At 42.1% G+C, this 27,111-nt stretch overlaps 10 protein-coding genes across 13 annotated transcripts; 5 read left to right on the forward strand and 5 right to left on the reverse strand.

Annotated features, from left to right (window-relative positions):
- The first annotated feature begins 98 nt into the window (after positions 1-98).
- On the forward strand, positions 99-3,460 carry LOC6567257 (SCY1-like protein 2). The gene is made up of 6 exons (XM_001994236.3): positions 99-306; positions 374-973; positions 1,034-1,909; positions 1,972-2,191; positions 2,260-2,463; positions 2,525-3,460. The coding sequence occupies exons 1-6, from the start codon at positions 180-182 to the stop codon at positions 3,084-3,086; spliced, it is 2,589 nt and encodes an 862-aa protein (XP_001994272.1). The 5' UTR covers positions 99-179; the 3' UTR covers positions 3,087-3,460.
- Positions 3,443-5,200, reverse strand: LOC6567683 (beta-1,4-galactosyltransferase 2). The gene has a single exon (XM_001994235.3). It carries the CDS (start codon positions 4,957-4,959, stop codon positions 3,991-3,993), a length of 969 nt encoding a protein of 322 aa, XP_001994271.1. The 5' UTR covers positions 4,960-5,200; the 3' UTR covers positions 3,443-3,990.
- Positions 5,201-5,329: 129 nt separating this feature from the next.
- LOC116805784 lies at positions 5,330-6,312 on the forward strand. Its single transcript, XM_032740110.1, has 2 exons — positions 5,330-5,723; positions 5,778-6,312. Exons 1-2 carry the CDS (start codon positions 5,633-5,635, stop codon positions 6,176-6,178), a joined length of 492 nt encoding a protein of 163 aa, XP_032596001.1. The 5' UTR covers positions 5,330-5,632; the 3' UTR covers positions 6,179-6,312.
- A 375-nt stretch (positions 6,313-6,687) lies between these two features.
- Positions 6,688-9,110, forward strand: LOC6567682 (probable cleavage and polyadenylation specificity factor subunit 2). The gene is made up of 2 exons (XM_001994234.3): positions 6,688-6,902; positions 6,957-9,110. The coding sequence occupies exons 1-2, from the start codon at positions 6,754-6,756 to the stop codon at positions 9,070-9,072; spliced, it is 2,265 nt and encodes a 754-aa protein (XP_001994270.1). The 5' UTR covers positions 6,688-6,753; the 3' UTR covers positions 9,073-9,110.
- A 58-nt stretch (positions 9,111-9,168) lies between these two features.
- Positions 9,169-11,289, reverse strand: LOC116805799 (pre-mRNA-splicing factor Slu7). Its single transcript, XM_032740225.2, has 4 exons — positions 10,640-11,289; positions 10,350-10,578; positions 10,105-10,288; positions 9,169-10,048 (listed from the first exon to the last, which is right to left on the reverse strand). The coding sequence occupies exons 1-4, from the start codon at positions 11,238-11,240 to the stop codon at positions 9,302-9,304; spliced, it is 1,761 nt and encodes a 586-aa protein (XP_032596116.1). The 5' UTR covers positions 11,241-11,289; the 3' UTR covers positions 9,169-9,301.
- A 161-nt stretch (positions 11,290-11,450) lies between these two features.
- LOC6567681 (histone H2A.v) lies at positions 11,451-13,440 on the forward strand. The gene is made up of 4 exons (XM_032740229.1): positions 11,451-11,637; positions 12,036-12,113; positions 12,376-12,489; positions 12,739-13,440. The coding sequence occupies exons 1-4, from the start codon at positions 11,635-11,637 to the stop codon at positions 12,967-12,969; spliced, it is 426 nt and encodes a 141-aa protein (XP_032596120.1). The 5' UTR covers positions 11,451-11,634; the 3' UTR covers positions 12,970-13,440.
- Positions 13,379-16,781, reverse strand: LOC6567680 (SPARC). The gene is made up of 3 exons (XM_001994232.3): positions 16,708-16,781; positions 14,333-14,499; positions 13,379-14,263 (listed from the first exon to the last, which is right to left on the reverse strand). Exons 2-3 carry the CDS (start codon positions 14,474-14,476, stop codon positions 13,508-13,510), a joined length of 900 nt encoding a protein of 299 aa, XP_001994268.1. The 5' UTR covers positions 14,477-14,499; positions 16,708-16,781; the 3' UTR covers positions 13,379-13,507.
- A 159-nt stretch (positions 16,782-16,940) lies between these two features.
- On the reverse strand, positions 16,941-21,309 carry LOC6567679 (ribonucleoprotein RB97D). Of its 4 annotated transcripts, none has more exons than XM_032740228.2 (6): positions 21,184-21,309; positions 20,790-21,022; positions 20,471-20,715; positions 19,672-20,397; positions 19,450-19,612; positions 16,941-17,092 (listed from the first exon to the last, which is right to left on the reverse strand). In XM_032740228.2, exons 1-5 carry the CDS (start codon positions 21,265-21,267, stop codon positions 19,458-19,460), a joined length of 1,443 nt encoding a protein of 480 aa, XP_032596119.1. In that variant the 5' UTR covers positions 21,268-21,309; the 3' UTR covers positions 16,941-17,092; positions 19,450-19,457. The 4 variants fall into 4 exon arrangements, with proteins under 4 accessions (XP_032596119.1, XP_032596118.1, XP_001994267.1 ...); XM_032740227.2 differs by lacking the exon at positions 16,941-17,092 and adding an exon at positions 18,269-18,663; XM_001994231.3 differs by lacking the exon at positions 16,941-17,092 and adding an exon at positions 19,018-19,254 and having other exon boundaries at positions 20,790-21,019.
- Positions 21,310-21,404: 95 nt separating this feature from the next.
- On the forward strand, positions 21,405-25,667 carry LOC6567678 (oxidoreductase-like domain-containing protein 1). Its single transcript, XM_001994230.2, has 3 exons — positions 21,405-21,558; positions 25,147-25,289; positions 25,351-25,667. The coding sequence occupies exons 2-3, from the start codon at positions 25,164-25,166 to the stop codon at positions 25,570-25,572; spliced, it is 348 nt and encodes a 115-aa protein (XP_001994266.1). The 5' UTR covers positions 21,405-21,558; positions 25,147-25,163; the 3' UTR covers positions 25,573-25,667.
- On the reverse strand, positions 21,987-26,633 carry LOC6567677 (homeobox protein rough). Its single transcript, XM_001994229.2, has 3 exons — positions 26,122-26,633; positions 23,077-23,311; positions 21,987-22,401 (listed from the first exon to the last, which is right to left on the reverse strand). Exons 1-3 carry the CDS (start codon positions 26,585-26,587, stop codon positions 22,029-22,031), a joined length of 1,074 nt encoding a protein of 357 aa, XP_001994265.1. The 5' UTR covers positions 26,588-26,633; the 3' UTR covers positions 21,987-22,028.
- Positions 26,634-27,111: the final 478 nt, after the last annotated feature.

Raw genomic sequence — 27,111 nt, forward strand, 5'->3', positions numbered from 1 at the left:
TTCCAGTAGTTCGATAAGTCAGGGCAACAGTCGATAACAGTTGCAAATTAGGCGAGAAGTTCAGTCGAACTAGTTCTGAACCCAACCAACTCTATTGATTACTAAAACAAAAAGAATTTGACTAAAAATATTTGGGATCATTGCAAAGCTGCTGAATTTAATTATTAAAAGCAGCAAGCATGGACGTGATTAACAAATTCTACTCGTCAGCAGTGCAAACAGTCTCGCAGCTCTCAGGTGTGCTCCCTGGCAATAATGTAACACGAGAGTACGAAGTACTGGACCAAATTTGCACAGCGGGTGTGGGTAAGAGCAAAAAAAATGTTTGCTGACATATGCGAATCCTGGAATACAATATGATTAACTCATTTAGGACTCATGTGGAAGGTGTACAATGGCCACAAGAAAAGCACCAAGCAGGAAGTCTCCGTGTTTGTGTTTGAGAAAAAGGTACTGGAACGCTGGTCGAAAGATGACCGTGAGACAATGCTGGAAACGCTGCGGCGGGGTGTGCAGCAGCTAACAAAAATACGGCATCCACATGTGCTGACCGTACAACATCCGCTAGAGGAGAGTCGTGACTCGCTGGCTTTTGCCACGGAGCCGGTCTTTGCATCACTCGCAAATGTTGTGGGAGACTCGGTGCGCTCTGACAAAAAGCTATACGATGTGGAAATACGACATGGACTACTGCAGCTCTTCGATGGCCTGCAATTTCTGCACAACGATGCAAAAATAGTGCATCGCAATATCAGCGCCGAAACGATTGTGATCAACAAGAACCGCAGCTGGAAACTGTTTGGCTTTGATTTCTGCATAGCCAACCAACCGGCGACAAATGGCACAGCCCACTGGCCATGTCGAGAGTATAGCACATCGCTGCATGTGCTGGCCCAGCCCAGTTTGGAATATACAGCGCCAGAGCTAGCCTTGAACAGTGTCAACACACCAGACAGTGACCTCTTCGCGTTGGGTAAGCGCCCATCATGTCATTTGTTATTAATGACAATCAGCTAAACTAACTTCATTTTAGGTGTGCTCATTTTTACAATTTATTCGGGCAAGCCGCTAAAAATGTTTGGCAGCGATTACAGCGGATTTCGGCGTTATGCCAACGAGTTGAATCAGCGCAAATATCCAGCCATGAATAACATTCCAAATGAGCTAACTGAAAGTCTGAAGGCCCTTTTGCATCCCAGCGCCAGTATGCGACCCAAATTGCATGAGCTGAAACAGATTGCATACTTTCAAGACGTGGGCGTCAAGACACTCAGCTATTTGGACTCGCTTTACCAATGGGATAATCTACAGAAATCCAAATTCTACAAGGGTCTGCCACAGATTATACCAACGTTGCCGCATCGTGTGAATCTACACTCCATATTGCCGTATCTGATTAAGGAGTTTGTCAACTCGCCCATGATTCCATTTGTGCTGCCCAATGTGCTGCTGATTGCCGAAATGAGCAGCCAGCGTGAATATTGCGATCACATACTGCCACACTTGAAGCCCATATTTAAGTTAACGGATCCCATCCAGATTCTGTTGATCTTCATGCAGAAAATGGATTTGCTGCTGAAGCTAACACCGGCGGAGGAAGTAAAACAGAGTGTGCTGCCGTTGCTCTATCGGTCACTGGAGTGTGATATGCCTCAAATACAGGAGCTATGCCTTGGCGTGCTCCCTACCTTCTCCACTCTCATCGATTACAATGCCATGAAAAATGCTGTCATACCGCGTATTAAGAAACTCTGTCTGCTGAGCAACAATGTTTCCGTTAAAGTCAACTGTCTAATATCGATTGGCAAACTGCTGGAGAATCTGGACAAGTGGCTGGTGCTAGATGAAATTCTACCCTTTTTACAGCAAATTCAAAGTCGCGAGCCCGCAATTGTTATGGCCATAATAGGTTTGCTCATCAAAATTTCATAATATTTGTGCATATTTCACTATCGAACCTTTTCCTTGCAGGCATTTATAAAATTGCCATGACAAACACCAAGTTGGGCATCACCAAGGATGTAATGGCGCACAAGTGCATACCGTTTCTGGTGCCGCTAAGCGTTGAAAATGGACTGACCATAGCGCAGTTCAATACAATTGTATCGCTAATCAAAGAGATGCTGGGCCGGGTGGAGCAGGAGCAGCGCGAAAAGCTGCAGCAATTGTCCACCATACAGCGTGACAATAAGTAAGAAGTCTAGTGAAATACTTCAAGCATAAAATCATTTACTAAACATGACTATTTTTGCGTATTAGACCCAAGGATGCTTCCGAGATATTGGCCAATGAGATGGACAACGCAACGCTTTCGCATTCAGGCAATTACGGTGTCAGCAATGGCAACAAAAGCGATGATGATATGTTCTCGGGCTTCAGCGTGGGACAGCCACCGAATGCTGTGAAGCCAAAGCCCACAATACCCACAGCACTGGCGCCCATCAAGACCAGGGAGCAACTCAAGTAGAGCATCCATTGCCGTGCCAAATACCATGAATATTAAGTCAAGAATTTATTATTACAGAATAACGCACAATACAACGACAGACGCAATATCGAAGCCGGATATGTTCTCCTCGCTGATGCAAAGCAATCTCAGCAACCTATCGATTGCCCCTAGCGCTCAAGCAGTAGCAGCAGTTGCTCCCCCGCAGGGCTTGCAGTTTAATGCGAGCAGCAATAATAGCACCAATTGGCACAGCGCAAATCCACTGGTCATGAACCATCAGCTCGCCTCGCCGCAGGCCAGCAACAACAACTTCTCCTCGCTGGACGATTTGGATCCGTTTGGGTCAGCGGGTGCCGTCGGCCAAGTGGCCAACAAGCCGAATAATGCCAACGGTGCCAATATGTACACGGTGCAGCAGCCCACGGTTAATTATATTTATCCGACGAGTTACAATTCGGTGAATAATATGAATAGCATGCAGCAGCAGCAGAGTATCAGCCTGGTCAAGCCAATGAATCGGAGCGCAACTGTCACTTCCACAACCACGCTGCTGCCGCAAACACAGTTGACGCAGTCCACGGATGGCAAGAATCTTAATATGTTGTCACAACAGGATATACTTAACTTCTTGAACTAGACACATCATTCCCGTTGCATGCTCACCGAGCATGTGCTCCAAATAGCCAATGTTTTAAAAGACAACAAAAAAAAAAACAAAAAATTAACTATATCGTACTATATAAATTATATATGAATGTCTGTGCAATTGTGTGTATGTGTTTGTATGTATGCGAGTTAGTTTTTTAAGCTGTTTGAAGTTTTGCTCGTTGCATCGTTCAACAAAATATCAATTGTCTAAAGTGAATGTGTATAATTTATTCTTAGTCTAGGCAAACAGTCAACCAACCTATAATTATATATATATTGTGTATTGTGCAATCTGCTCCTTAGTGTATCTCCGAAGTACACACGTTAGTTAAAAAATATACTTAATCAATTTAAAACGATCAACGTTCATTTTCTTTTTATTTAATTTATTTATTCTCGCTGAGGCTATAATTTAATGCTAAACTAATTTCATACTTTGAATCTACAAAAATCTCAACCAAACAGTAGTCACTGGCAAATCAAGAAATAATGAAAGCCATTCGCATTTTTCATTTAATTTTATTTCTTAAACATATTCAGATGATATTCGATTATTTGATTTGGTGCCAATTATTTGTATTAATTCTATTGAATTAGTCCATTGAAACCATTTAGTTTAATACAATGGATAATTCAATATTTCATTTCACTTTTAGGTATTTCAATTCTTTGGATACTGATATAAACACTGGAACAGAACCGCTTTAATTCCCTAGTGACTACTGTACATTATAACAATGCGCTTTCCATTCTGGCTAACATTGTGCTTTGTACATAGTACATACAATTGGAAATTCATTTACTTACAGAGATTTCTAGAGTAAAACAAGCCCTAAAAGCTAAGTAACAAGTTGCGCTTGGCAAAGCTAAAGCCGATTACTTTGTGCATGCACCTAGGTCTCGACCAGGATGTGCGTGAAGAGGCTGTGCAGTCGGCGCTCCACCTCCTTGTAGACCAACGAATTGAGACCGTCGGAGTGCATGCGCAGGGAAGCGGATCGCAGCAGGGCCATGCGATTCTCATTGGGTATTGCATGTTTGTGCTTCAGCATTGTGTACTCACTGTACGCGGGATCAAAGCGACAGATCTCAATGCCAACAATCTTCAGACGCTCATACAAATCATCGTCCTCGCCACCCCAGCCATGATATAGATTCGACATGCCGTTAATCATCTTGAAGTGTGTGGTGCTAATGGCCACGACGCCACCGAAAAGTGTCCGATACGGCAGATGGAAGCGCCAGCTGTCCAGCGCCGAGCTCATGTGCCGTGGCAGAGCTGAGCACACATAGATCTGGCCCGAGTTGAGTGGCATTAGATCCACGTCGTGCAGTATCAAGCAGGGATAGCCATATGCCTCCGCCACCTTGGCGCCAATATTGAAGAGCATGGCGCGATTGAAGGGTTTGCGATCGCTCTGCTCCACGACAAATATTCGATAATGGATTAGCTGCAGGCGCAGATAGTTGTGCATGTAGTTGAGAAAAGCGGCCAACTGCTCCTGTCGATCCCGATACGGTACAATGATAGCCGTACTAAAACGGGCATTGCAATCCTCTGGTTGGTATTCACCGCCCAGTCGGATTTCCTCGCCACGATGAATCCGTTCGCGATGGAACACATCGTAAACGAAGGCGCTGTCGGCAATCACCTCCTTGTAGCTGCAATCGAATGCCTGCGGCATTGAGATATTTGGTATGGTTGCCGGCTGCAACGCCTCCTCAATGTGCTCCCTATCGATGTAGTCATAACGCAGTGCAAATCGATGAGGAAGCAGAATGTAGACGAGCAGTATTAGACCACCACTGAGTATGAGCAAGTCATAGATATGAAAACTGTGCTGGCACAGCCGTATTAACATTATTCACCTACAGTTTATTGACTTAGGATGAATCATTGCTCTAATTGTATAATATCTTTTATCGGTTTTCATATGATAAGCGGACTACACACGAAAACCATCACAAAGCAACTAAAAAATACTGTATTAACATTTTGCCGGAATAATGCAGTAATAATGTTAGCGGCAGTAACATAAATACAAATCTAACAGCATCTAACCACCACCCTACTATATATTGATGCTGTTGAGATACCAAGCAACAACTAAGAAAAATACTGCATTAACATTTCGCCAAAGTATGCAGTATTAATGTTAATAGCTTTTAACTGATTGAAAGCTCTTAGTATTTTCAGCACAGCTGTTTCCTAACGTTATCGATCGTTAGTTTGTGCAAGAACAATTCAAAAATAATTGTGTTATCTCTTTCACTTAAGCATTTTAATTCAGTTGAATACTCACAGGAAGTTAACTATAAATAGAAAGAATAGAAAACAATTTAAAAAATCCGTTTACCAACTGACCAAGAAATATTTTCGATAATATATGAATATCTTTGTACACACTAATTTACTTATTTTAATTGATAACACAATGGTCGATAAGATATTCAAAAGCACTTAGTAATTATAGCTTGCTCAGTGCGAACGTAAAACAGTTAAAGCTAACGTCTATGTCTATTTGATCAACTGAAATGTGCAAGGCATTCAAATGTGCTGTTTACCTAGTGATCTGCAGCAGTTATTTTATTGGTTTGCACGCCGCGGAAGAACAAACACTGCAACGTCAGTAATAACCAATTTTTGTTTAGATGAATATTAAATACAAACCGATTACAGTTAAGAACTGCACGAAGCAGGATGAATGCCCGGATCGTTCCATATGCACAAAGGTTGTCGCCGACTTGAATTGCGTCTGCTGGCAGGGATATCATCAAAATCCCAACTGGTCACTGCAAATCATAAATAGCACTCAGGCAGAGTATTGTCTTCGCGAGTCGGCAACTACCAGCCGCGAACGCATGCCGGCAAAGCCAGAGTATGTCGCAGTTGCCATTGTGCTGATTTTGTTGGGAGTGATTGTTGTCACTCTGATATTTTATTGTTTCATTACACTGCGTCCCATAAAACGCACCCAGGCTGCTTATCGTCGCCTACAGTTGAAACGTTCAAATCATCGCCATTTGGAGGAATTTAATGACATTGACATGACTTTTCGCGATGCACGAGAACTATCTTAATTTGATTGAATTTCGGCTAAGATACGTACAAGTGTCTACATTGATTTGAAAGATTGTAATTATCAAATAAATGTTGCACATAGCCAATCAATGTATAATTAAATAAAATAAACGTCATATTAGTCTTATCAGTAGATGAACGTTTCTCTAAGCGTAAATTTGACTTTGATGAATTATTAATAATTATTTGATATGTAAATGATATACGAGTTTGTGTATCTTTTAAGTTGAATGTGCATTTACAAAATCAAATTGAATTGATGTAATACTACCTTTTTGGTCGTCACCCTAAAACTAACAGCTATTTTGCTTTAGTTATCGATGTGCCACTGTAACCCGTAAGTTGTCAATTTCCATTTAAATGTTAATAATTCTGCCATTTTTAGTGCTAAATTCAGCCTTGCTTTGCTTCAATTGCGCCAAAATAAAGTAAACTCAAAAATACGATTATCGATATATCTATCGCACATGTGGTATTAACTATCGAACGAGCTTAACCGGCTGAGTTCCGAATCTTTGTTATTTATATCAAATGTATTAGTTTTTTTTTGGACGCTAAAAGCAATAATTGCAAAATGACGTCAATTATTAAACTGCACACCATATCTGGTGCCATGGATGAATCGCCGCCTTGCTACATTCTACAAATTGACGATGTGCGAATACTGCTCGACTGTGGCTGGGATGAGAAATTTGATCCAAATTTTATAAAGGAATTGAAAAGGTGACAGAAACTCGATACTGAAGAAAAATGATTTACTAACGCATTTCGCTTCAGGCAAGTGCATACACTGGATGCCGTGCTGCTCTCCCATCCAGATGCATATCATCTGGGTGCACTTCCGTATCTCGTTGGCAAGTTGGGACTCAATTGTCCCATTTACGCCACGATACCCGTCTTCAAAATGGGCCAAATGTTTATGTACGATTTGTACATGTCACATTTTAATATGTACGATTTCGATCTGTTTTCACTAGACGATGTGGACACAGCCTTTGATAAAATCACACAGTTAAAGTACAATCAAACGGTGTCGCTGAAGGGCAAAGGATATGGGATTTCCATAACGCCGCTCAGCGCTGGACACATGATAGGCGGTACCATTTGGAAGATCGTCAAGGTTGGCGAGGAAGACATAGTGTATGCCATCGATTTCAACCACAAGAAGGAACGGCATCTCAGTGGCTGTGAATTGGACAGACTGCAGCGACCATCGCTACTGATCACCGACGCCTACAATGCACAATATCAACAGGCGCGACGACGTGCCCGCGATGAAAAACTGATGACCAACATTCTGCAGACGGTGCGCAACAATGGCAATGTGCTCATCGCTGTCGATACGGCTGGTCGTGTCCTGGAGCTGGCCCACATGCTCGACCAGCTGTGGAAGAACAAAGAATCAGGCTTAATGGCCTATTCGCTGGCACTTCTGAACAACGTCAGCTACAACGTCATCGAGTTTGCCAAGTCGCAAATCGAATGGATGAGCGACAAGCTGACCAAAGCCTTCGAAGGTGCACGCAACAATCCCTTCCAATTCAAGCACATAAATCTGTGCCACACCCTGGCCGATGTCTACAAGCTGCCTGTCGGTCCGAAGGTGGTGCTGGCCAGCACACCGGACATGGAGAGTGGCTTCACACGTGACCTGTTCGTACAATGGGCAGGTAATCCCAATAACAGTATCATTTTCACAACACGCACCGGTCCGGGTTCGTTGAGCATGGAGCTGGTGGAGAATTCGGTGCCGGGTAGACAACTTGAGTTGGATGTGCGTCGTCGCGTGGAGCTCGAAGGCGCCGAACTAGAGGAATATTTGCGCACACAGGGCGAAAAGTTAAATCCGTTGATTGTCAAGCCAGAAGTGGAAGAGTCGAGCAGCTCCGAGTCCGAGGATGATATTGAAATGAGCGTCATAACGGGCAAACACGATATTGTGGTCCGGGCGGAGGGTCGCCATCATTCCGGCTTCTTCAAGTCAAACAAACGCCATCACGTCATGTTTCCGTTCCATGAGGAAAAGATCAAGTACGACGATTATGGGGAGGTTATCAATTTAGATGACTATCGCATTGTAGACGCCAACTATGACTACACGGCCATGGACGATCAGAACAAGGAGAATGTCAAAAAGGAGGAGCCCCACGCCGAACTGCATTCAAATGGCAATCTGGACAATGATGTCCAACTGCTGGAGAAGCCCACCAAGCTGATTAGTCAACGCAAGACAATCGAGGTCCATGCACAAATCCAACGCATCGATTTCGAGGGACGATCCGATGGCGAATCGATGCTTAAGATTCTATCCCAGCTGCGCCCGCGTCGCGTCATTGTCGTCCATGGCACTGCCGAGGGCACCCAGGTGGTAGCCAAGCACTGTGAACAGAATGTGGGCGCCCGTGTCTTCACGCCCCAGAAGGGCGAAATAATCGATGTGACAACGGAGATCCACATTTATCAAGTGCGTCTCACCGAGGGTCTCGTCTCCCAGCTGCAGTTCCAAAAGGGCAAAGACGCCGAGGTGGCCTGGATCGATGGCCGACTTGGCATGCGTCTGCAGGCAATCGATGCACCCAATCAATCGGAAATCACCGTCGAACAGGATGTGGCCGCCCAGGAGGGCAAAACTCTCACCTTGGAGACGCTCGCCGAAGACGAGATACCCGTGCACAACTCGGTCTTGATCAACGAACTCAAATTGTCCGACTTCAAGCAGGTCCTCATGCGCAACAGCATCAACTCGGAATTCTCTGGCGGCGTTCTATGGTGTTGCAACGGAACTCTCGCGTTGCGACGCGTCGACACCGGCAAGGTGGCCATGGAGGGCTGCATATCGGAGGAATACTACAAGATACGTGAACTGCTCTATGAGCAGTATGCCATTGTGTGAACGATAAATAATAATAAAAAAAAAAAAAACAAACATATTATTTATACAATTGTAAATTGCTGCTTCAGTGGGGAATTTCCATTTAAAACTCTGCTGTTGATAATATCATTATATATCATTATTATATATCAAATATCAAAGTCAAGTCATTGTTGAAAATCCAATTATAATTTGCATTTCGTCGCTTATTCCTATTTATTTGTTTTGTTTTCATGTGGAGAACATTTGCTCATAAGAATTGAAGCATTGGATCATCGGTGCGCGTGCGTTTCTTCTTCCATTCCTCGATTTCCTCCTCGGTGGGTGCTTTGACATCGTACATGCTGTTGTATGGACGCTTACGATCATCAGTTTCTTCGGGCAGCTGCTTGGATCGAGTCAACGACGTCTCCTTTGCCCTGGGCTCCTTGGCCTCTTTGTGTTTCTTTTTGTTTTTACGCTGCTCCTTGGCCTTCTTTTTCTTTTCGCGCTTCTTGGACTTTTTCTTTGATTTTTTGCTCGGCTGCACTTCCTCTTCAGCCTCAGAAGAGTCTGCCGAACTAGGCGCAGAGTCCACCTCGGATCCAGATGCAGGTTTCACATCATCTTCAGCTGCTTGTACTGTTGCCAATGGCTCCACAATGGATGCGGTTGCAGCAGCACCAGATGTTGCCGGATGCGGCTGCTGCTGCTGCTGTTGTTCCGCATAGCCTTCCGGCTCTTGCATGCCTACACAATATGAGTTTTTGATGAAGGACTTGCAGCACTTGTAGCCCCAGCGTCCGGCATTCCAATAGCTGCCCCAAATGGTGGTGTGATTATTGATGTACACATCCTCCTCATAAATACTACGTGCCTTGGGCTTCTCGATACCTTTGATCACCTTGCCACTGCGCGAGTACTCCACATACTCCTCGGTCTGTGCAAGCAGCAAGGATTTCGGTGGCACCTTCAAATGCTCATCGCCGCCATACTTTTCCACAATGTCCGTTTTGGTCTGCAAGAAAGAGTGGTTCTTAGTATAGATGAGGGCAGCTTTTTGTTTTCACTTACACTCGACTTGAACTGCTCCTTTTTCTGTTCATACTCTTTCTGCAGCAGTTCCAGCTTTGTGGGCTCGGCAAGCAAATGGACATCAACACCCTTGCCATGCGCCTCCCATGCGAATAATTGTGCCGTGGCTTGCGCTGTGGTGTCGCCAGAGAAGCGCACAAAGTTCTCACCCGCAAACTCCGCTCTGCAAATGAAATACAAATTGAATATATTCATAAATTTAATTATAAGTGGGCTGCACTTACTCCTCCTCTGGTACCGCTGGATTGGGGTTGTCGCGCATGGAGCGTGTCTTGGGATCATAGTAAGCCGAATTGGGATCCAAATTGCGTAAATATTTTGCCGTGTCTTCTCGTATACGCAAATTACGAACGGTAATACGCTGCTTGGAGTCGACTTTTGTGCCCGGCATATCCACCTCGTCTACGTATTTGTCCTCGTTGCCCTCCTCGTCCGAGATTTCAGCATCGGGATCTGTGAGCAGATGTAAACTGTTACAAATTGGCTGCTTGGAGCAAGAATATTAATTGCTTACCATTTTTCAACTTTTCCGCTTTGAGCTGACGCTTTGCTTCCTCCACTTTTTCATATTCCTCGATGATTTCGCGATGATTGGCTGGATCGTAGGAACTCCAGCGATCCCGCTTCTCATCGTAGTTAATCGATGCATCCGTCACAATGTGCTCGTCATGCACCACAATTGACTCGGCGTACTTGGCTTGCACCTTGCGCGGCCTTTCCAGACAATCCTTTCGCTTGTGCGTCATGGCACCACAATTCTCGCAGGCACCCTTGCGAAACTTGGTCACCAGTTTCGTGGTATCCAGCCCTTTGGGCGCCTTGTTGTCCAATTGGCCACGCTCATCCTCGTGCTGCGGGCGCTGATGTTTCAGCGTGGGCCCCTGAGAGCCGTAGTACCAGGGCGCATTGGAAATGTATTGCGGTATGTGTGGATTTATGTCGCGACCCTCCTCGTCAACGGCGGCTGGTGCAGTACCCGCTTTTCGGGCCTCTTCCAGCTCCTTGGCCTTGCGCCAATCCTCGCGTGACTTCTTCTTGGGCTCGTCATCCACATCTTGATCGTCCCTGGTGTGGATTATTTGCGATACAGGCGTGCGTACAGCGCCCGAACTCATTGCGTGAATTATTTAACGTTCTTTAACGTTTGTTAACAATATATTTATTTATCAGCGTTTATTGTTTTGGTATAATGTATCGAACTAGAGTTATCGAAAAGACTTATCGGTTCAATCGGTTCGTAGAGATGGGTGATAACATCAAATTGCCATTCGCTGCAAACGTACACATCAAATAAGTAATGACGGACGAAGCGAGTGACTGGCAACTCTGACGGCGTCTCATTCGTGTTAAAATTATACCACAGCGTAGACGCGTCCAAAATCCAAAGACTACTCAGTTTCGATTTATTTGTTTTTAAATCATTCCACGCATAAAAACAAATTGCGTGCCCAGTGCATTTCCACACCCTCACATACAATTAACTACTAAGGAAATATCGATTAAATAAAAATGGTAATTTTTAACAAAGGCAAGCGCTGTGGTGGCGGCGGCGACGACTGCGGCGCAGCGCGCAAGCTGATTGCCAGTAGCAGTTTTGACATACTGTAGTTTATTGCGCGTGCCTCGCGTAGCGACCTAAAATCTCAAATGCTCTGCCTGACCACGTAGAGTGAACCATTTGTCAATTGCAATTGTGCGCGCTGATTTTGAAAATGCAAAATTCTAACCAGTGTTGTTATTGTGTTTCGGAGCGGCAAATTGAAAAAAAAAAAAATGAAAAGTTCGTGTTTAACCTCAAACTTCAGTGCTAGTGTCGTTTTTGCCGCCACCATTTTGTGTGTGGCGTTTTCTTGTTGTATGTGTTTGTTATTTGTGTTTTTATTAATTCCGTGCGCAATTCTCTTCTGCAGGCTGGTGGCAAAGCGGGCAAAGACTCTGGTAAAGCCAAAGCGAAAGCGGTTTCACGCTCGGCGCGCGCGGGCCTTCAGGTGAGTTACTGTTGTTGTTGTCTGTACCGAATACATTTTTGGCGCCTTTTTTTTTTACCGCTCACACACACACACATTGTAAACAGGGTGCGTTTACGTGCATGGCACGCATGTATGCATAAATGCATACACATGTGTGTGTTATGCTTGTGAGTGCTTGTGTTGTGCTGAGAGCTAATTGAGTGGCTTGAGCTGCTGGGGTAGCAAAACATAAACAACAGTTGCAGATTTTATTTTAATGCGATTTTTATGCCTCAAACAGTTTCCCGTTGGTCGTATTCATCGGCATCTAAAGAGCCGCACCACATCGCACGGACGCGTTGGTGCCACCGCCGCCGTCTACTCTGCAGCCATTTTGGAATATTTAACTGCTGAGGTAAGTTTTTCCCGCCATTCGTTTTTATGTGCGGTTTTTCTGTAAATATAACGGCATTCACAGATGTGTTGATTATTTTCGGTGTGCATGTGTATTGATAAATGTTAAGGACGGCATTTGTTTACATGCCCGTTTTGCTAACAGACTCCTAACATTGCCTGTTAGTTAACATTCCGATTGGCAACACAATTATTTTTTATGAGAAATTTTTCCAATAATCATTTTTGTTTTTATTTGGCTGGTGCACAGGTGCTCGAGTTGGCAGGCAATGCATCGAAAGATCTGAAAGTCAAACGTATTACGCCGCGTCACTTGCAATTGGCCATTCGCGGAGACGAGGAGCTGGACAGCCTGATCAAAGCAACCATTGCCGGTGGCGGCGTTATTCCTCATATACACAAGTCCCTCATTGGCAAGAAAGAGGACACCGTTCAGGATCCGCAGCGAAAGGGCAATGTCATTCTGTCGCAGGCTTATTAATTAATTTCCTTTTTGACCATTTTCGGAACACAAATCTTATGTTTAAAAATTTATATTACATACTAAACGACGACGCGTTGTAATAAAAACAAATTCTGTGCGAGCTGCTGCTGCTGAGGCGCTGCTAAGCCTCAATTTCTAATTAACAACAAATTCTATACAAGAGACATCCAATCTCCCCCGCCCTACTCCCTAACCCCAAGCAACATAAACATCAACACAAACACACACACACACACATATATATGCACTTACACATACAAATGTAAACTTAATTGTCAAGTAAAATGTTAATGAGAATGAGGATAAAACGAATGCAAACTTAATTTAGAGCAAAGTAAATTACACAAAATAAATTTAATAAAAACTTTAAATAAAAAAAATAAAATAAATATAAAATGCCCAAAAATTGTTATTGGAAAATTTATTAGACAATTTACTGTTTTTCGAAATAAACGATTGTGCACAAAATTGTAGTAAAATTACATTCTTAAAATATATAACTGGCTGCATTTGCATCTGGATCTGGATCTGCTGTTCAGCCCAGCAATTGTGGCACCGAGTTCTGCACATCCTCACAACGCTCCTTGAGGTCCTCGGCATCGAGCTCCAGGCAGGCGCCCCACTCGATCAATGTGATGCGATGATCATTGTTGGAGTCGCACGACTCGAGGAACGGTGCAATGCAGTGCTCCAAGCTGACCAGCGGGGCACGAATGGGGAACAGCTCGTGACGTGACACAGAGCGATCGGTGTCGCCATCCAGATCGCACCATTTCCACACTGCAGCATTGGCCCAGCGACGCGAATTGTTCGTCTCGGCCTCCAGCTCCATTTGCATATAGTGCTCGGTGAGCTCATCGCGCTCGGCCAGATCGCGCATCACGTTGAACAGCCAGTCGCGCATGCGACGTGGGAAGTCCTTCAGATCCTCGCCATCGCAGACACGCGACTCGTGGCACTCGCCATAGTAATCAATATGCAAATGGGCATTGTCGGGATGACGGCAGCCGGGCTCCTTGATGTCGCACCAGCAACGCTGCTGGTAGACGGAACAATCCGATGGCCAGGTCTCGTTCTTGTTGGTGCACACACGACGACGTGTATCCGTTTCCTCGGGACACTCGGGTATGCAGATGCACTCGGGCTTGTCCTGCTTGTTAAGCTGACAGATGCGACCGGCACCGCAATGCATGGTCTCACAGGGATCAACCTCGACGACCGGAGTCAGTAGATTATGCTGCACCTCCGCCAGCTTCTGGGCCAGTTCATTCTCACGCTCCACATCCTTATTCTAAATTGACGAAAGAGTGTGAAAACCTTGAATTCTGCATAAAATGTTAGACGCAATCAAGATGCACACCTTGTTCTTCTCCTCTAGCAGTTGGAGGAACTCCTCATCGTTGTCATCGAACTCGGCAATATCGTCCAAAAAACCATCATCCTCAGCGTGCACTTGCGAAAGTGCCAGCAGCCCCAAGCAGAGCAGCAGCCAAATCGAACGCATCTCGTCAAGAGTTCTGCTCTCAACTGAAAGTAACCAAAAGCAAAGACAAATTCAAATTCATGTGAGCCACTCTCTAATCTCGCTGGACAGTGCGGGAGGTCAAAGCCTTCAGCGATTAAGTTTAGCCTTCATTGCAAGCGCGGCTGGCGATTTGTGTTTTTTATTTTTCCTTACGTTTTTGTCACATTTCGAACCAAGCAAATGTCTTCAGTTTTCGGGACTGTACTCGACTTGTAACGGTTTGTGCTTTAAATGTTTACAACCCCCTTTTTGGGGTGACTTACACAAACCCCAGACAAATTTAAGAAGCCGCCGCATTTCTGTGCATGATATTGTTCAGCGTGCAGCCGATTCGAGAAGAGCATTCACCAGGAAGTGACGGAATTCGAATGGAAACAATGCACACACATTGTTCCCATTGAGAATTTTACACATGGAGATTGGCACTGGGGTGGACCAACAAATGAGACACTCATTCTGAGATTCGTTCAGAACTGATACACAATCTTATTGAACATTTAAATTTAGAAACTATTCAATTCTAACGAAACCATTGTTGATGCTTCGACGAAGATTATTAATACAATTATTTGTTGATTTTGAGTTAATTCAAAAACTCATGTTTTCAGTTTAAGATTGATTTATACTATAGGCTTGTTTAATGATTTGTTTTCCATTTTTTAAACTAAATACAATTCGGAATGCATTTTTTTTTAAAGAGAAATTACCTCTTTCTTTTAAAAATGCAATTTCAAAGATATTTATGTGGGTGTTGCACTTGACAAATGCGAAAAAATCTACGAATGCAATATATACTATTTAATATTTCATATTTTTCGTCGATCAGTTCCAAAATTCTATGCTCAAAAGGGTTTAAGAACAAAGATAGTACACATAAAATGCTGTATACAAATAATTGTAGCTAAAAGACATTTAGAACACGGAATTTTTGTGGAAGTTCTTATTTCAAAACAATCGGGTCCACACCAGAAAAAGGCCTCAAATGATTTTGACAGCATGTTTAACACATGTTCTCCGGTTGAAAGCATTTGAATAATGTTTATGTGTGTCGCTTTGGCATCAAATTGGCATTTCTGAAATCATTTCTATTTACAAAGCAGCCGCATGCAATTGTATATATGTAAGAGTTATAACTGTATTATATATAAGACCCAATTCTGATTAAGGCTTGACCTTACTGCGACAACTGTGGACTAATAATTAATCAGCACATAATGCTTAGCAATATATGTGTATTTGATGGATTCACGAATGTGTATAACAAATACAAATGTACATCTGAAGTGGCACAGCGAGAAGCGAGAAGCGCAAGACTTATCTCGCATATGTTTGACCCGTGCTTATCTGTAGCCTGGACTTCCGTTTTGGGAAACTTGGCGTAGTCTTGAGATTTGCTTAATCGCCACAATTTGAGTGCGCAACTATTTGAATGTGGCACACACAACAGCACAACCAACAACATGCTACAAGCTCATCCATTTCATATCTAAATATGTGCATGTGTTTTCAGGCATGTATCTCAATATCTACATATATCTTGGGCAGTGCAACAGTTTCCAGGAATTTTTCCGAGTTGATGCTGCATGTTTAAGTGTGCGTGTGTGTGTGTAAGCAATATTCGTTGTTGTTGCAGTTTAATTATAACGATAAAGAACGAAAACCGACACAGAATGACGTGATGCATCGCATATAGCCGGAGAGATTGCTATGTTTATGTGAGAGACACGAGAGCCTGCACCAAAAAAATGCATTGTATTCATAAGCTACACTGCGCAAAAACTAGTGTGATCAGTAGCCGAACTCTAAAGCATGAGCAGAGTATTTTACATTTACGATTTATTACAGCAGTCGCTTTTTGAGTGTAGCAATTTAAATGCATTTGCGGAACTGCACTTTGATGATGATCATCAATGTTGATGATGACACTTTTGTGTGTGTCCAAAGTGCTAACCTTGTCGAGTACATTTAAAGTACATCAAATTCTTTTTGTTGAATCACATTTTAATTTAACCAAATTAATTGGCAATCTGCAAAGGAATTGAGTTCAATTGATTTGAGTTTCGAGATTATTGAACTTGAATATGAGCATATCACTTTGAAGCTGACCAAGCAGAATGCATAATGCATTTATTTTTATTTTTTTTTACGAAAATTTTGACACGAGTATATTCCATAATAATTGTGTGGCAGCTGTTTAGAAATATACTTACAATATAGCTAAAGAATTCCTGTTCACTTGGGAGGTATTAAATGTCCAATCACGTCGGCGGCAGACGTAAGACTGTTTGGTCAGTCGGAGAGCTAACCAGCGATTATGGATCGTCATCAAACTGGAGCAGAGCCGCTGACAACAGGCAGCCAACCAAACATTGGGGATCGCCGAACTTGTCGACTTGCAACATGTTCGATGCCAAAACAACAACAATAACAACACAGATTTCCATTTTGTTCAAATTTTATTTGATTTTATTAAAGCAAATAAACAAATACCAGAAGCAATACTATTTTTTATGGACTTACCTAGGATTTGTGATCGGGTTTACGGTTGGAATGCTGGTTGTGGACTCTGCTTGTGCATCCAGCAGTGCTCGAGGTCTTAGTTTTATTTGGTTTTGGAAAAAAAATAGTGATTTTGTATTTTTAGAAATACTGGATTATCAAATACAGATTAAAAGCGGTACTTAAGCAGTCCAAGAAAACTATATATATTTTTATATGTAAGTTAATAGTTCAAATTTCACCCACTAACTTACCTTCAAAACAGACTTGACATATACATATATATGTATGTATAATACTATAGAGCAGAAATGCATTCAGTTGTATTTAGAGCTGCATATGCAATACGATTAACTAAATATTTCTAACTGTTAATTTAAGTAGTTGGTTTTAACTTTACTTAGATTGGATCCGTTGTTAAACGAGACTTACTTAAAATTGCAGCTATTGGGGGCAGCCCAAATAAAATATTTAGATACATACATAGTGTGGGTTTGAAGGATTTATTTATTTAAAAATAAATATGTATTTTTTTTGTATTTGTTTTTTGTTTTTTTATAAATTTATAATATGTTAAGTCATAATGTAATAGATGTAAGCATGTTTGTAGAGCTAAATTAAACTGGCAAATTTTTGGGTCTCTGCTCTCTTGGGCACCCCATACATAATGATGAAATACATATCTTTATCGCTTATCGTAGTTTAGTTTGAAATTTTGAAAAGTCGCATAGATGATATCATTCAAAGCCTTTGGCGTGCGCTACAAAACTTAAGCTTATTGATACAGATACATATCGAAATATACAATAGCAACATATATTTAATTAGTTAAGTAATTCTAAACTTAAAGTTCATGTCGTGGTTGGTTTGATTTTTTTTGTCTACTTTCTTTCTTCATTCATTTTTTTTCTTTTAACACATAAATCCATTAATAAAATGCTCCAAAATTCCAAAATATTGCAATTAAATTCATTGTTGTCAAACAAAATCAAATCAGGTCTCCATATAAATTTATTATTATTAAGATTATGTTTTTGTTGTTTGTATTCCGTATAATTTGTTTTGATCTAAAATATGTATAAGGATTCGTTCTACATATGTACGACATATCTGAATGTCGATTTCAGTTAGTGGAAACCGTTTACAAGTTAACATAAATATATAAGTAGAGTGTATATCAGACAGTCATATACATAAGTATATATATATATATATATATTGATATACATTGATGTTTATAAAAATTGACAATTATTTTGATATTAACTCGTTTAAAATTATACATATTTCTATAGTAATTAACTTCTTTTTTTTTTTGTTTCGTATATTATAAACGCAGCTGTGCATTGCTCACCTTTGCTTTCCGTTTTGATTTAACAATATTTATTACTGGACGTATCAGTTTTTTTTGTCTTGTTTTGCTATCTTGTTTTGCTATATTGATCGACAGCCAACATTGCTTGATCTTGGATATATATACGAGTATTAAGGCGTCTAATAACTAATGTACTACACACGAGAGCTATAAAAAAAACTAGCCCTATAAGCTCGGCGAAACGAGTGTTTCAATTGCTAGTCGCTAGTTGCTGTATTGATTAACAATTTGATTAGAAAAATACAATATACGATTTGCAATTGGTGAGCTAGGCACAGGCGCTAATTATAGACTGAGTTACAGTTTAGGCATAAGTAATTATATATATATATATAAAATGGAGAGAGGGAGAGAGAGAGAGTAAAAGAGAGCACTAGTTCAATATAACTTCTATTTAAGTTTACAAAAAATATATATATGTTTCGAAAATAAAGCATGGCAAGTTAACACTAAATGAAATGAAACGCATCCGGCTACAGCTTGCAGTTGTAGCCAACAATATCTTAAGTTGATTTCATTTAAATATTTTTGTCTTATTGTAAGCAAAGTGTCGCTTAAATGCAAACATATGCATATACATATATATGTATATATATATATAGATAGATAGATAGATATCAATCATTCAATAAATAACATTAGAGCTTATTTTAAAAGAGTTTTAAAAAAACTGTAGTTAGTTTGCTCGCTTGCTCAGTTTTATATATATATCTATATAAGACTATATATGCAAGGAGAGCCAACGCAGCTAATATGTATCCTGTTTTAAGTTACTAAGCGAGTGTGTGTCCTAGCTTATAACAAGCCTATTTATCAGTATCTGTATCTGTATCTGTAACTTGCTTTTGTGCTGCACTTTATGGGCACACACACACAAAGGCATCTAAATTAAAGAGAATTATATAAATGATTAGTAATTTGACATTTTGCAGACATACTTAGAGAATGGAGCCAAACAATAGCTGTCTGTAATTTGTACCTTAAACTTTGCCTTGCTCGAATTGTACTATGCATTTATAGAAATGTACCACAACAATGACAAATCGAAGCGGAAAACTCTCTCGCTTCCTTTACTTACCCCAACAATTAACGACGATATTTGCTGTTGGCGCTGGCGCCCGTTGCCACCGAACCATTGGATACGTTTTTGGGCACGGGTCCCGACGCTGGCCCATTGCCACTGGGCGGCGGTGCGGCGGCATTGTACGGCGCATAGCCAGGCGCCGGTGGCTGGGCATTATCTATTTAAGAAGACGATTCATTTTATGTTATTGAAAAAATCAGAGATCGCATTACTTACGATAGCTGCTGGGTGGTGCAGCCGTATAGGGATTCATGCGATTGCCGTTCATGTTGCTGTGCTTGGTGGGGCCACCGCCATAGTTCTGTTGATAGCCACTGCCAAAGTTTGGCGGCACCGGCTGCTGCTGCTGTGGCGGTGGCGGCTGATGGGGCGGTGGTCCCTGTGTTAGCGGCATTGCACCGGGTATTGGTGGTGCCGCCGCTGGCATATTCCAATTACCAACCGCAGGCGGCGGTGGCCCGTTGCGATGATGTGCACCTGGCGGCATGCCGGGTGTGGGCGGCTGCACGGCCGGCGGACCACCCCATTGATTGGCATGCCACTGCGGATGACCGCCTGGCGGTGGTGGCGGCGGTGCATTCCAGCCATTCTGTGCCGGTGGATAGGCGTTCCACGCATTCATTTGAGGCGGCGGCGGCTGCTGGTAATAGGGCTGCATCGGCGGGGGTGGTCCCCAATAGTTGTAGTTTGGTGGCGGCGCCGACATTGGCGGCGGCGGCTGCTGATGCTGATACGGTGGCATCTGCTGCGGCGGAGGCACTGGGGGACGGTAGCCGGCAGGCGGCATATTCGAATTTGGCGGAGGTTGCTGCTGCTGCTGCTGCAGTTGCATCTTATTGCCATTCGCTGCAGCACCCTGCGCCATACGGTCTTTCTTCTCCAGATTGTAAATCGACTTCTTGACGTCGACGAGCACGTATTTAATTGAGTGCTGCCGCTGAACTGTTGTTGTTGTTGATGAAATTTCCAGGTTTATATTGACCAAATTGTATTCAATTTAACAATTGCAACTTACGTATGGCCTTGTCGACGGCATCATAGTCATCGAACTCGATGAAGGCAAATCCCCGCCGCTTGCCGGTTGTCTTGTCCGTTAGCAATTTGACGGAGACCACATTGCCGAATTGCAGGAAATACTCGCGAAGGCAATCCTCGTCATGATTGTCCTTGAGGCCGCCAACGAACAGTTTCTTAACAGAAATGTTTGTCTCACGCGTCTCGCGCTCCGGACGTGGCAAAGCGCGTTTCGCCTCCACAGTTCTAGATAAAAGTGTTTATTTGCATGTAATTAATGCATATAAGACTATAAAGGGCTTTAAGCCCATTCCACATACTTGCCGTCGATGATATGGGGCCGGTTCTCTTGCGCAGTATCAACCATCGCGGACTTTGTATAGGTGATAAAGCCGAAGCCACGTGAACGCTTTGTGGCGGCATCTCGCATCACAACAACATCAACCACTTTGCCCCACTGTGAATAGAACACTTTGAGGCCCTCCTCGGTGGTGTAGGGTGCCAGGCCGCCGATGAATAGCTTACGTAGATGCTCCAATTCACATATGTCCTGCTGGGGCAAATTATAAATAAATATAGCTACATACACATATAGATATCTAAATATATGTCTGTACATATGTTTTGGTATGCCAAAAGCAGCAATGGTTTTTTTTTATGTATGCGATTTGGTGGAGTGAGCAATGCGAATGCCGAAATGGTATTGCTACTTACGTCTTCATCCTTTATTTCGAATATTTCTGGGGATGGTTCCTCGGAGGAATCGTCCAGTTTAACAACTTGCGGTGTGTTTGCCATATTTGGCGCACGTTTTACTTAATTTACAAAAAAAATGCAAAACTGCAACTCGTTAAGACACGCACGCGAAGAAAAATTCAGCGATGTGCCATAGATATCGATATATATTCTGTGTTATCGACAGGTTGTTTTCATGCACACACACACATCGTTGACGGCCCTGGTTTGTTGTTGTTGCGCAAACCATGTACGTTTTCTAAGTTAGTTTTTCTTTATTTGTCTCTCAAAAAATAAGGTGTAAATAAAACAGCCGTTGTTTAACTGCTGCAATAACAAATGCAGTTTGTTAAGGTAAGTGCGTCATTGCGTTGTCAGAGTGCAAGCCCGCCAAATAAACTGTTCTACTGGCAGGTCACATAAGACAGTGCTGCGCACTTTAGCTTATTTTCTAGAGAGTTTAAAGCTACAAAGTCGCCAAAAGAAATGAAAATATGTATATTGTACCTAAAGTTCAGTACAGTGCAATGTTTAATTTATTTTTGACACCTAGATACACCGAAATTTACTTGCTAAATATACCCTGTGTAACCGCGACAAGAGTTACAATTATTCGACTGTTATTAAAATCTTTCAAAGATCAACCCAATAAAGTCATGACAGTCTGAAATACAGCGTATCACACAGTCGAGCCATTCTTGTTTTATGCTTAGTTTATTTAATGCAATATTATATTAACAGAGATATGAACTTAACTTATAGATTTGCTCAATGTAGCAATTAATGATTTAAAGCTCTATTAAATTAGACAAATTTTGAGAATGCTAACACGAATTGATCAGCGTCGGCGGAGGCAGAAAGCGACTGCGTCGATGCTGCTGCTGCGGCTGCTGGTTCTGCTGTTGCAAATTGGAATGCAGTTCGTGCTGATGATGGAGATGTTGATCCTCAATGTTGGCATAATTAATATCGGCACGATCACGAGTCACGTTGTTGTTGATGACTGAGTCCTTTGGCAGCGGCGCTGGCAACAGGCTCTGTAATCCTCCAGGTGCTCCATAGTAGCCCACGCCACCGTTTGTGGCAAGCATTGTTGCCGTCGGCGTCGCTGCCGCTGCGCTGCTTGCTGGGGCAGCCGTCGCGTAACTGGTCTGGCCCATAATAGTGCTCATAAAACCATTGGCCACGACAAAGTTCCTGCAAATTGATTGTATCGTGCATTACATCAAATGACCACTTTTTGTGGAAGAACCACCCAGTTCAGGATGCCATAGGGAAGAGGAGAGAGAGAGAAGTGGACGAGGACATTGTCTAATTGGGCCTGTGTGCGCGTAAATGTCGTAAAATTAATTTCGTGTTAATTTAATGTGAATACATCAATTAAACTTGTGACATTTCTTTGAATTACTTCCGTTGCAAAAAAGATGTCCCCTTTTCAATTTTTTCTTTGTTTTTTGAATTGAATGCCTTTTATTGAAAGTGAGTAGAAATAGAAATATAAATAATAGGTCTATCAAGAGAGAGAGAGAGAGGGAGAACGAGACTCTGCAAATTTTTGTTTTCATACGCAAATCAGAAGTTTCAAAGCTATTGAAGTTAGAGTATTGAGCCTTAATATATATACACTTATTTATCAACGTCAGAGTTATAACTTGAGAATATTTAGCTTTATAATCAATAAGCCTCTTCTCCTCATATTTTAACTGATTCTTAGTATAGAGATATTATATTTATAAAATATATATGGGTCCCTTGTTCCATAATATTAATGTAAACATATATAAGCATTGATGTCATATCATATATCTGTATCTGTAAGCACAGGGTATCTCCAAGTCTGTAACTTTTGCCTGATTTTTGACCATCACTTACCTGTAGTGCTGATCAATTTGGGCCTTCTCAATGCGCTTATCCTTGGCCCGTCGATTCTGGAACCAGATCTTGATCTGTGTCTCTGTGAGACGCAACGTTTCCGCCAGCTCAAAGCGTCGACTTCTCGATATATACTCGTTGCGATGGAACTCCACCTCCAGGCGGAGTGTCTGCTCCGTGCTGAACGTGGTACGCTGGCGTCTCTGGCGTCCCTCCTTGCGACGACGTCGCGCCACTTAGTGAGAATAAAGAACGGATAATCAAATTGTTAGAGTGGATATCATAATCAGTGGACAACAATAGCCGATGCACGCACAATGGAGATGCTAGAGTGAAATTAATCTTACATTAACAAACCATCAAATTGCGCTAAACCCGCCCCCGGCTCAATGTCCTTGCGTGTGAACAAGTTAAACAAATAATTAACCATGCTGCCCCGAACAGCCCCGCCCCTTCTGATCGCGTTTATAGCGCACATTAAAATGCATTTTACACGTGTGCCTCTGCCTGGACTGTCCGTCAGCAGCACTCCACTCCCCCAACCACCCCCCTCATCCGTTCCGAGCACCATCCGAGCAATTCATACTTTGGGCAATCTGAGCCGGGAAAATTTCAACAATGCGCACAGCTGTCTTCCATTCTACCATTGTCAATTCACATTCAGCAGTCATCATAATTATACACTACCATGAAGTATACTACAACTTTCACATGCTGTTTGCAGCGCATAAGTGGAATAATTATGTTCTAAGCAATTTATAGATTATCAAAAATTGCACTTATTAAATATTCTATTTATTCTGCGATTTTCAGCAATTTTCAAATTATGTGCTTAACATTTGTAATCGCATGTGAAATACACTTTACTCTACATTCTTGTCTTCGTGGAAATAAGCAAAACCAATATTATTTATATAATTATAAGGTCAAAGTAAAAAACACATATATTATTTGAAAATAAGTTTGAATATTGCACAAACTCGATATAATACTAGATTATGTAAGGGTATTTGCACTTCGTCATTGTCTTGTTTGTTTGCATTTCGTCATCCAAGCGCACATTATTCTTTAGCCACACCCATTCGTAAGCGGCGTGTTTACATTCATTGTCTGTCGTAGTATGCTGATTACCGCCTAATTGTTGTTGCCCCTCACACCCTCTCTTCCAAAGCGCTCACTCTCTGTTTCTCTCTCTCTCTTTGTTTGTGTTTCGCTCTTGGCATTGCGAAGCTGTAAAGTTTGTGTGGCTGCGTGAGAGACGGGCTAATCTCTAGTTTTCGCCTGATTACCCTTTGCCTGACTAACGCACAACTGTTATAAGCTCTGCTTTCGGCTTATGCATACGCCCACACACACACACACAACAAATGTATTTTTTTTAAATCACGTGTGAAATGCGATATGACAAGTGTCCTTTGAGCTGGCGCAAGTGTTTTGTGTTTTGTGTGCGTTTTTTACGGTTTCCTGTTAAGCTCAATTACAATGCTAATTTTTTACCAATACATTTTGCACAGCTTGCTTTTTTTTTAGGTGTTATTCTTATTTGGGGTTGTGCAAAACACATAATGATGTGGCTTTCAATATCATCTCTCTTATCAACTCTCTCTCTCTCTCGCTTTCTCTGTTTACAATCTCTCTTCACAGTGCATTCTCAATTTCAATATTAACCGCAAGTCCTTTTTACAACGACCTTTAAGCGAGATTACCGCAAGTAAATGGGAATTTTTACAGCTCAATGCTTTTTAATATTTTGTTAATTTCTTTTCTTCTTAACGCCCGTTCTCTTATTTTGTGCTCATTCCCCTTTCTTTCTGCTTCTGCATTATTTCCTCTGCTTGGGTTTTTTTATTGTACATTTTTTCTTCAATGATTTACCGACAAGTGCAAGGATATTTAATAGCAGGATATTTACAGAGCTTTTCTGTGCAGTTCCTGCGGAACTAATTTTTTGTATGCAAAAAACAAACAAACTTTTGCACCTGCATTTTGTCAGAGCGTGTGAATATCGAAATGTTTTCCTGTTTCTTAATAATGTTATATGTATATAATGATATATCTCCCATATTTCAGTGCCCAGTCTATCCTCAATGCCTCTGTGCCTGAGATATCCTTGCGGGCTGCTTGGGCGCTGTGGACTTCAGCTGGCCGCTGCCCTTCATCCCAGACACCTGTCGGATAAGGATGGCTCCGATAAAGAGGATGCGGATATAGAGGTAAGTTCTCTGTATCTATCTATCTTGAGTCAAAATCTCTATACATGTCTATATATTGCAGTTACCCCCGGAACCCACCACCTGCTGCATGTCGGGATGCGCCAATTGTGTCTGGGTGGAATACGCACAGACTGTGGCCAAAATACTGGGCGACAATGATGAGCGTGCTCGTCAGATTGTTCTGGCCAAGATCAAAGATCCCAATTTGCGAATGTTTTTGAGCATGGAGATGCAAAACTTGAAATCATTGCGAGAGAAACCCACTGAGGATACGCAGAAGTAAAGCAAACAAATCTCCCTATCGTAACACAACATTGTCAAATAGCATAAATTCATTTGTTTAAATACATTAAAATTTTTAAGCGCACGTTGAAGCAATTTTGATTAGTATATTTATTTATTTATATTTATACTTTTGGGAATCGGTATAGTATTGACAAAGTTTTTACAGCGAAAAGTTCTCTACACGAAAAAAACTTATCTTTCGAACGATATATCCTATGGCAACTATTGTATATTAGATAATGATCTGATTCGTATATATTCCAAGTTCAACTAGAAAAGCATTAAAAACGGGGAACTATTTTGCTTAAAAACGGAGGAAAAGAGACAGACGGAGATGACTTATGATGCTGATCAAGAATATATATACTCTATCTGAAAAGACTCCTTTATTTAAGTTAAGTTAAATTAAAAGGTGGGACACCTCTCCCCTTTCCCCTCCCTGAGTACGCCTTTGACAGTGAAATATACGCTGGACTTTAAAAAACTCTTTGATAAAGTGTCAAATCTTTAAAATTTAATGTAATCTAGCAAATTTTTATTTACTTACGAAATGCGGAAAATCCGGCCGTAATGTGAGGATCACTCGGGAAGGCCGTATAAGGGAGAACCGTAGGCGAAGTTCCATTCGATAAAGCTCTGTAGGTATTATAGTCCGACGGTGGCGGATGCAGCTCATAAGGCGGAAAACTGATTAACGAGACGCGCTCATCACTGATGGATACATCCGGCGAGGAAACACTGCCCCCATCGCTCTGGTAAGGAGTCTCGATGTGGGTGCCCACATCGATGTCTCCGTTTTCACTGTTGTTGTTGTTGTTGTTGTGGGTGCGCGTCTCAAGATGACCGTAGAGACGCTCGAAGAATTGGCGTGGAGATGACGGACGTTGCGGACGCACGGCGATTACGGTGTGTGTGGGTGTGAGTGTGGGTGTCGGTGTGGAATTCGTGGACTTGATAACATCATTCAAATGAAGGAGCAACGGTGATGATGACGATTGATTCTGTTGCAGCATTTTGTGCACCCGAACTATGTACTAATCACTTGAATAATCGACGAGCGACTGAATCTAAGTGGCGTTACTTCCGACGACGCCGCCGCTGACAAGTGGCACCGCTTATGGTCAACCACTGTGTTTATCCTTGCGCCACACAATATATGTGCCGCATTGCAATCAACAAGAGGGCGCTTCAAATTGTGGTTCATAAAAAGAATATTGGCGCCACACCTGAAGCGGCGTTGATCTGATTGGCCGCTGCTGCTATGCAACCCCTGGGCAACTTCCGCTTCAGGGTGTCCGTTAAGGGTAACAAACAGGATGCAGGCGCCGCCTATTTTGCGACAGTCTTGTAGCAGCTTGCTTTTGTTGCGTCAGACATTTCACGCTGGAAAGCTGCTTGATACATTACTCAATTTTACTTGCAATATCTAGTTTTTTACGGTATCGACTTGCTGCTATATATATTAATCATAAATTAACTAACTAACAATACAAGCATTTTAGGTCCAATTAAATTTTCATGTTTGTAAAGACGAACA

The sequence above is a fragment of the Drosophila grimshawi genome, unplaced genomic scaffold, assembly GCF_018153295.1.
Source record: "Drosophila grimshawi isolate 15287-2541.00 unplaced genomic scaffold, ASM1815329v1 contig_311, whole genome shotgun sequence".
Lineage (NCBI taxonomy): Eukaryota > Metazoa > Arthropoda > Insecta > Diptera > Drosophilidae > Drosophila > Drosophila grimshawi.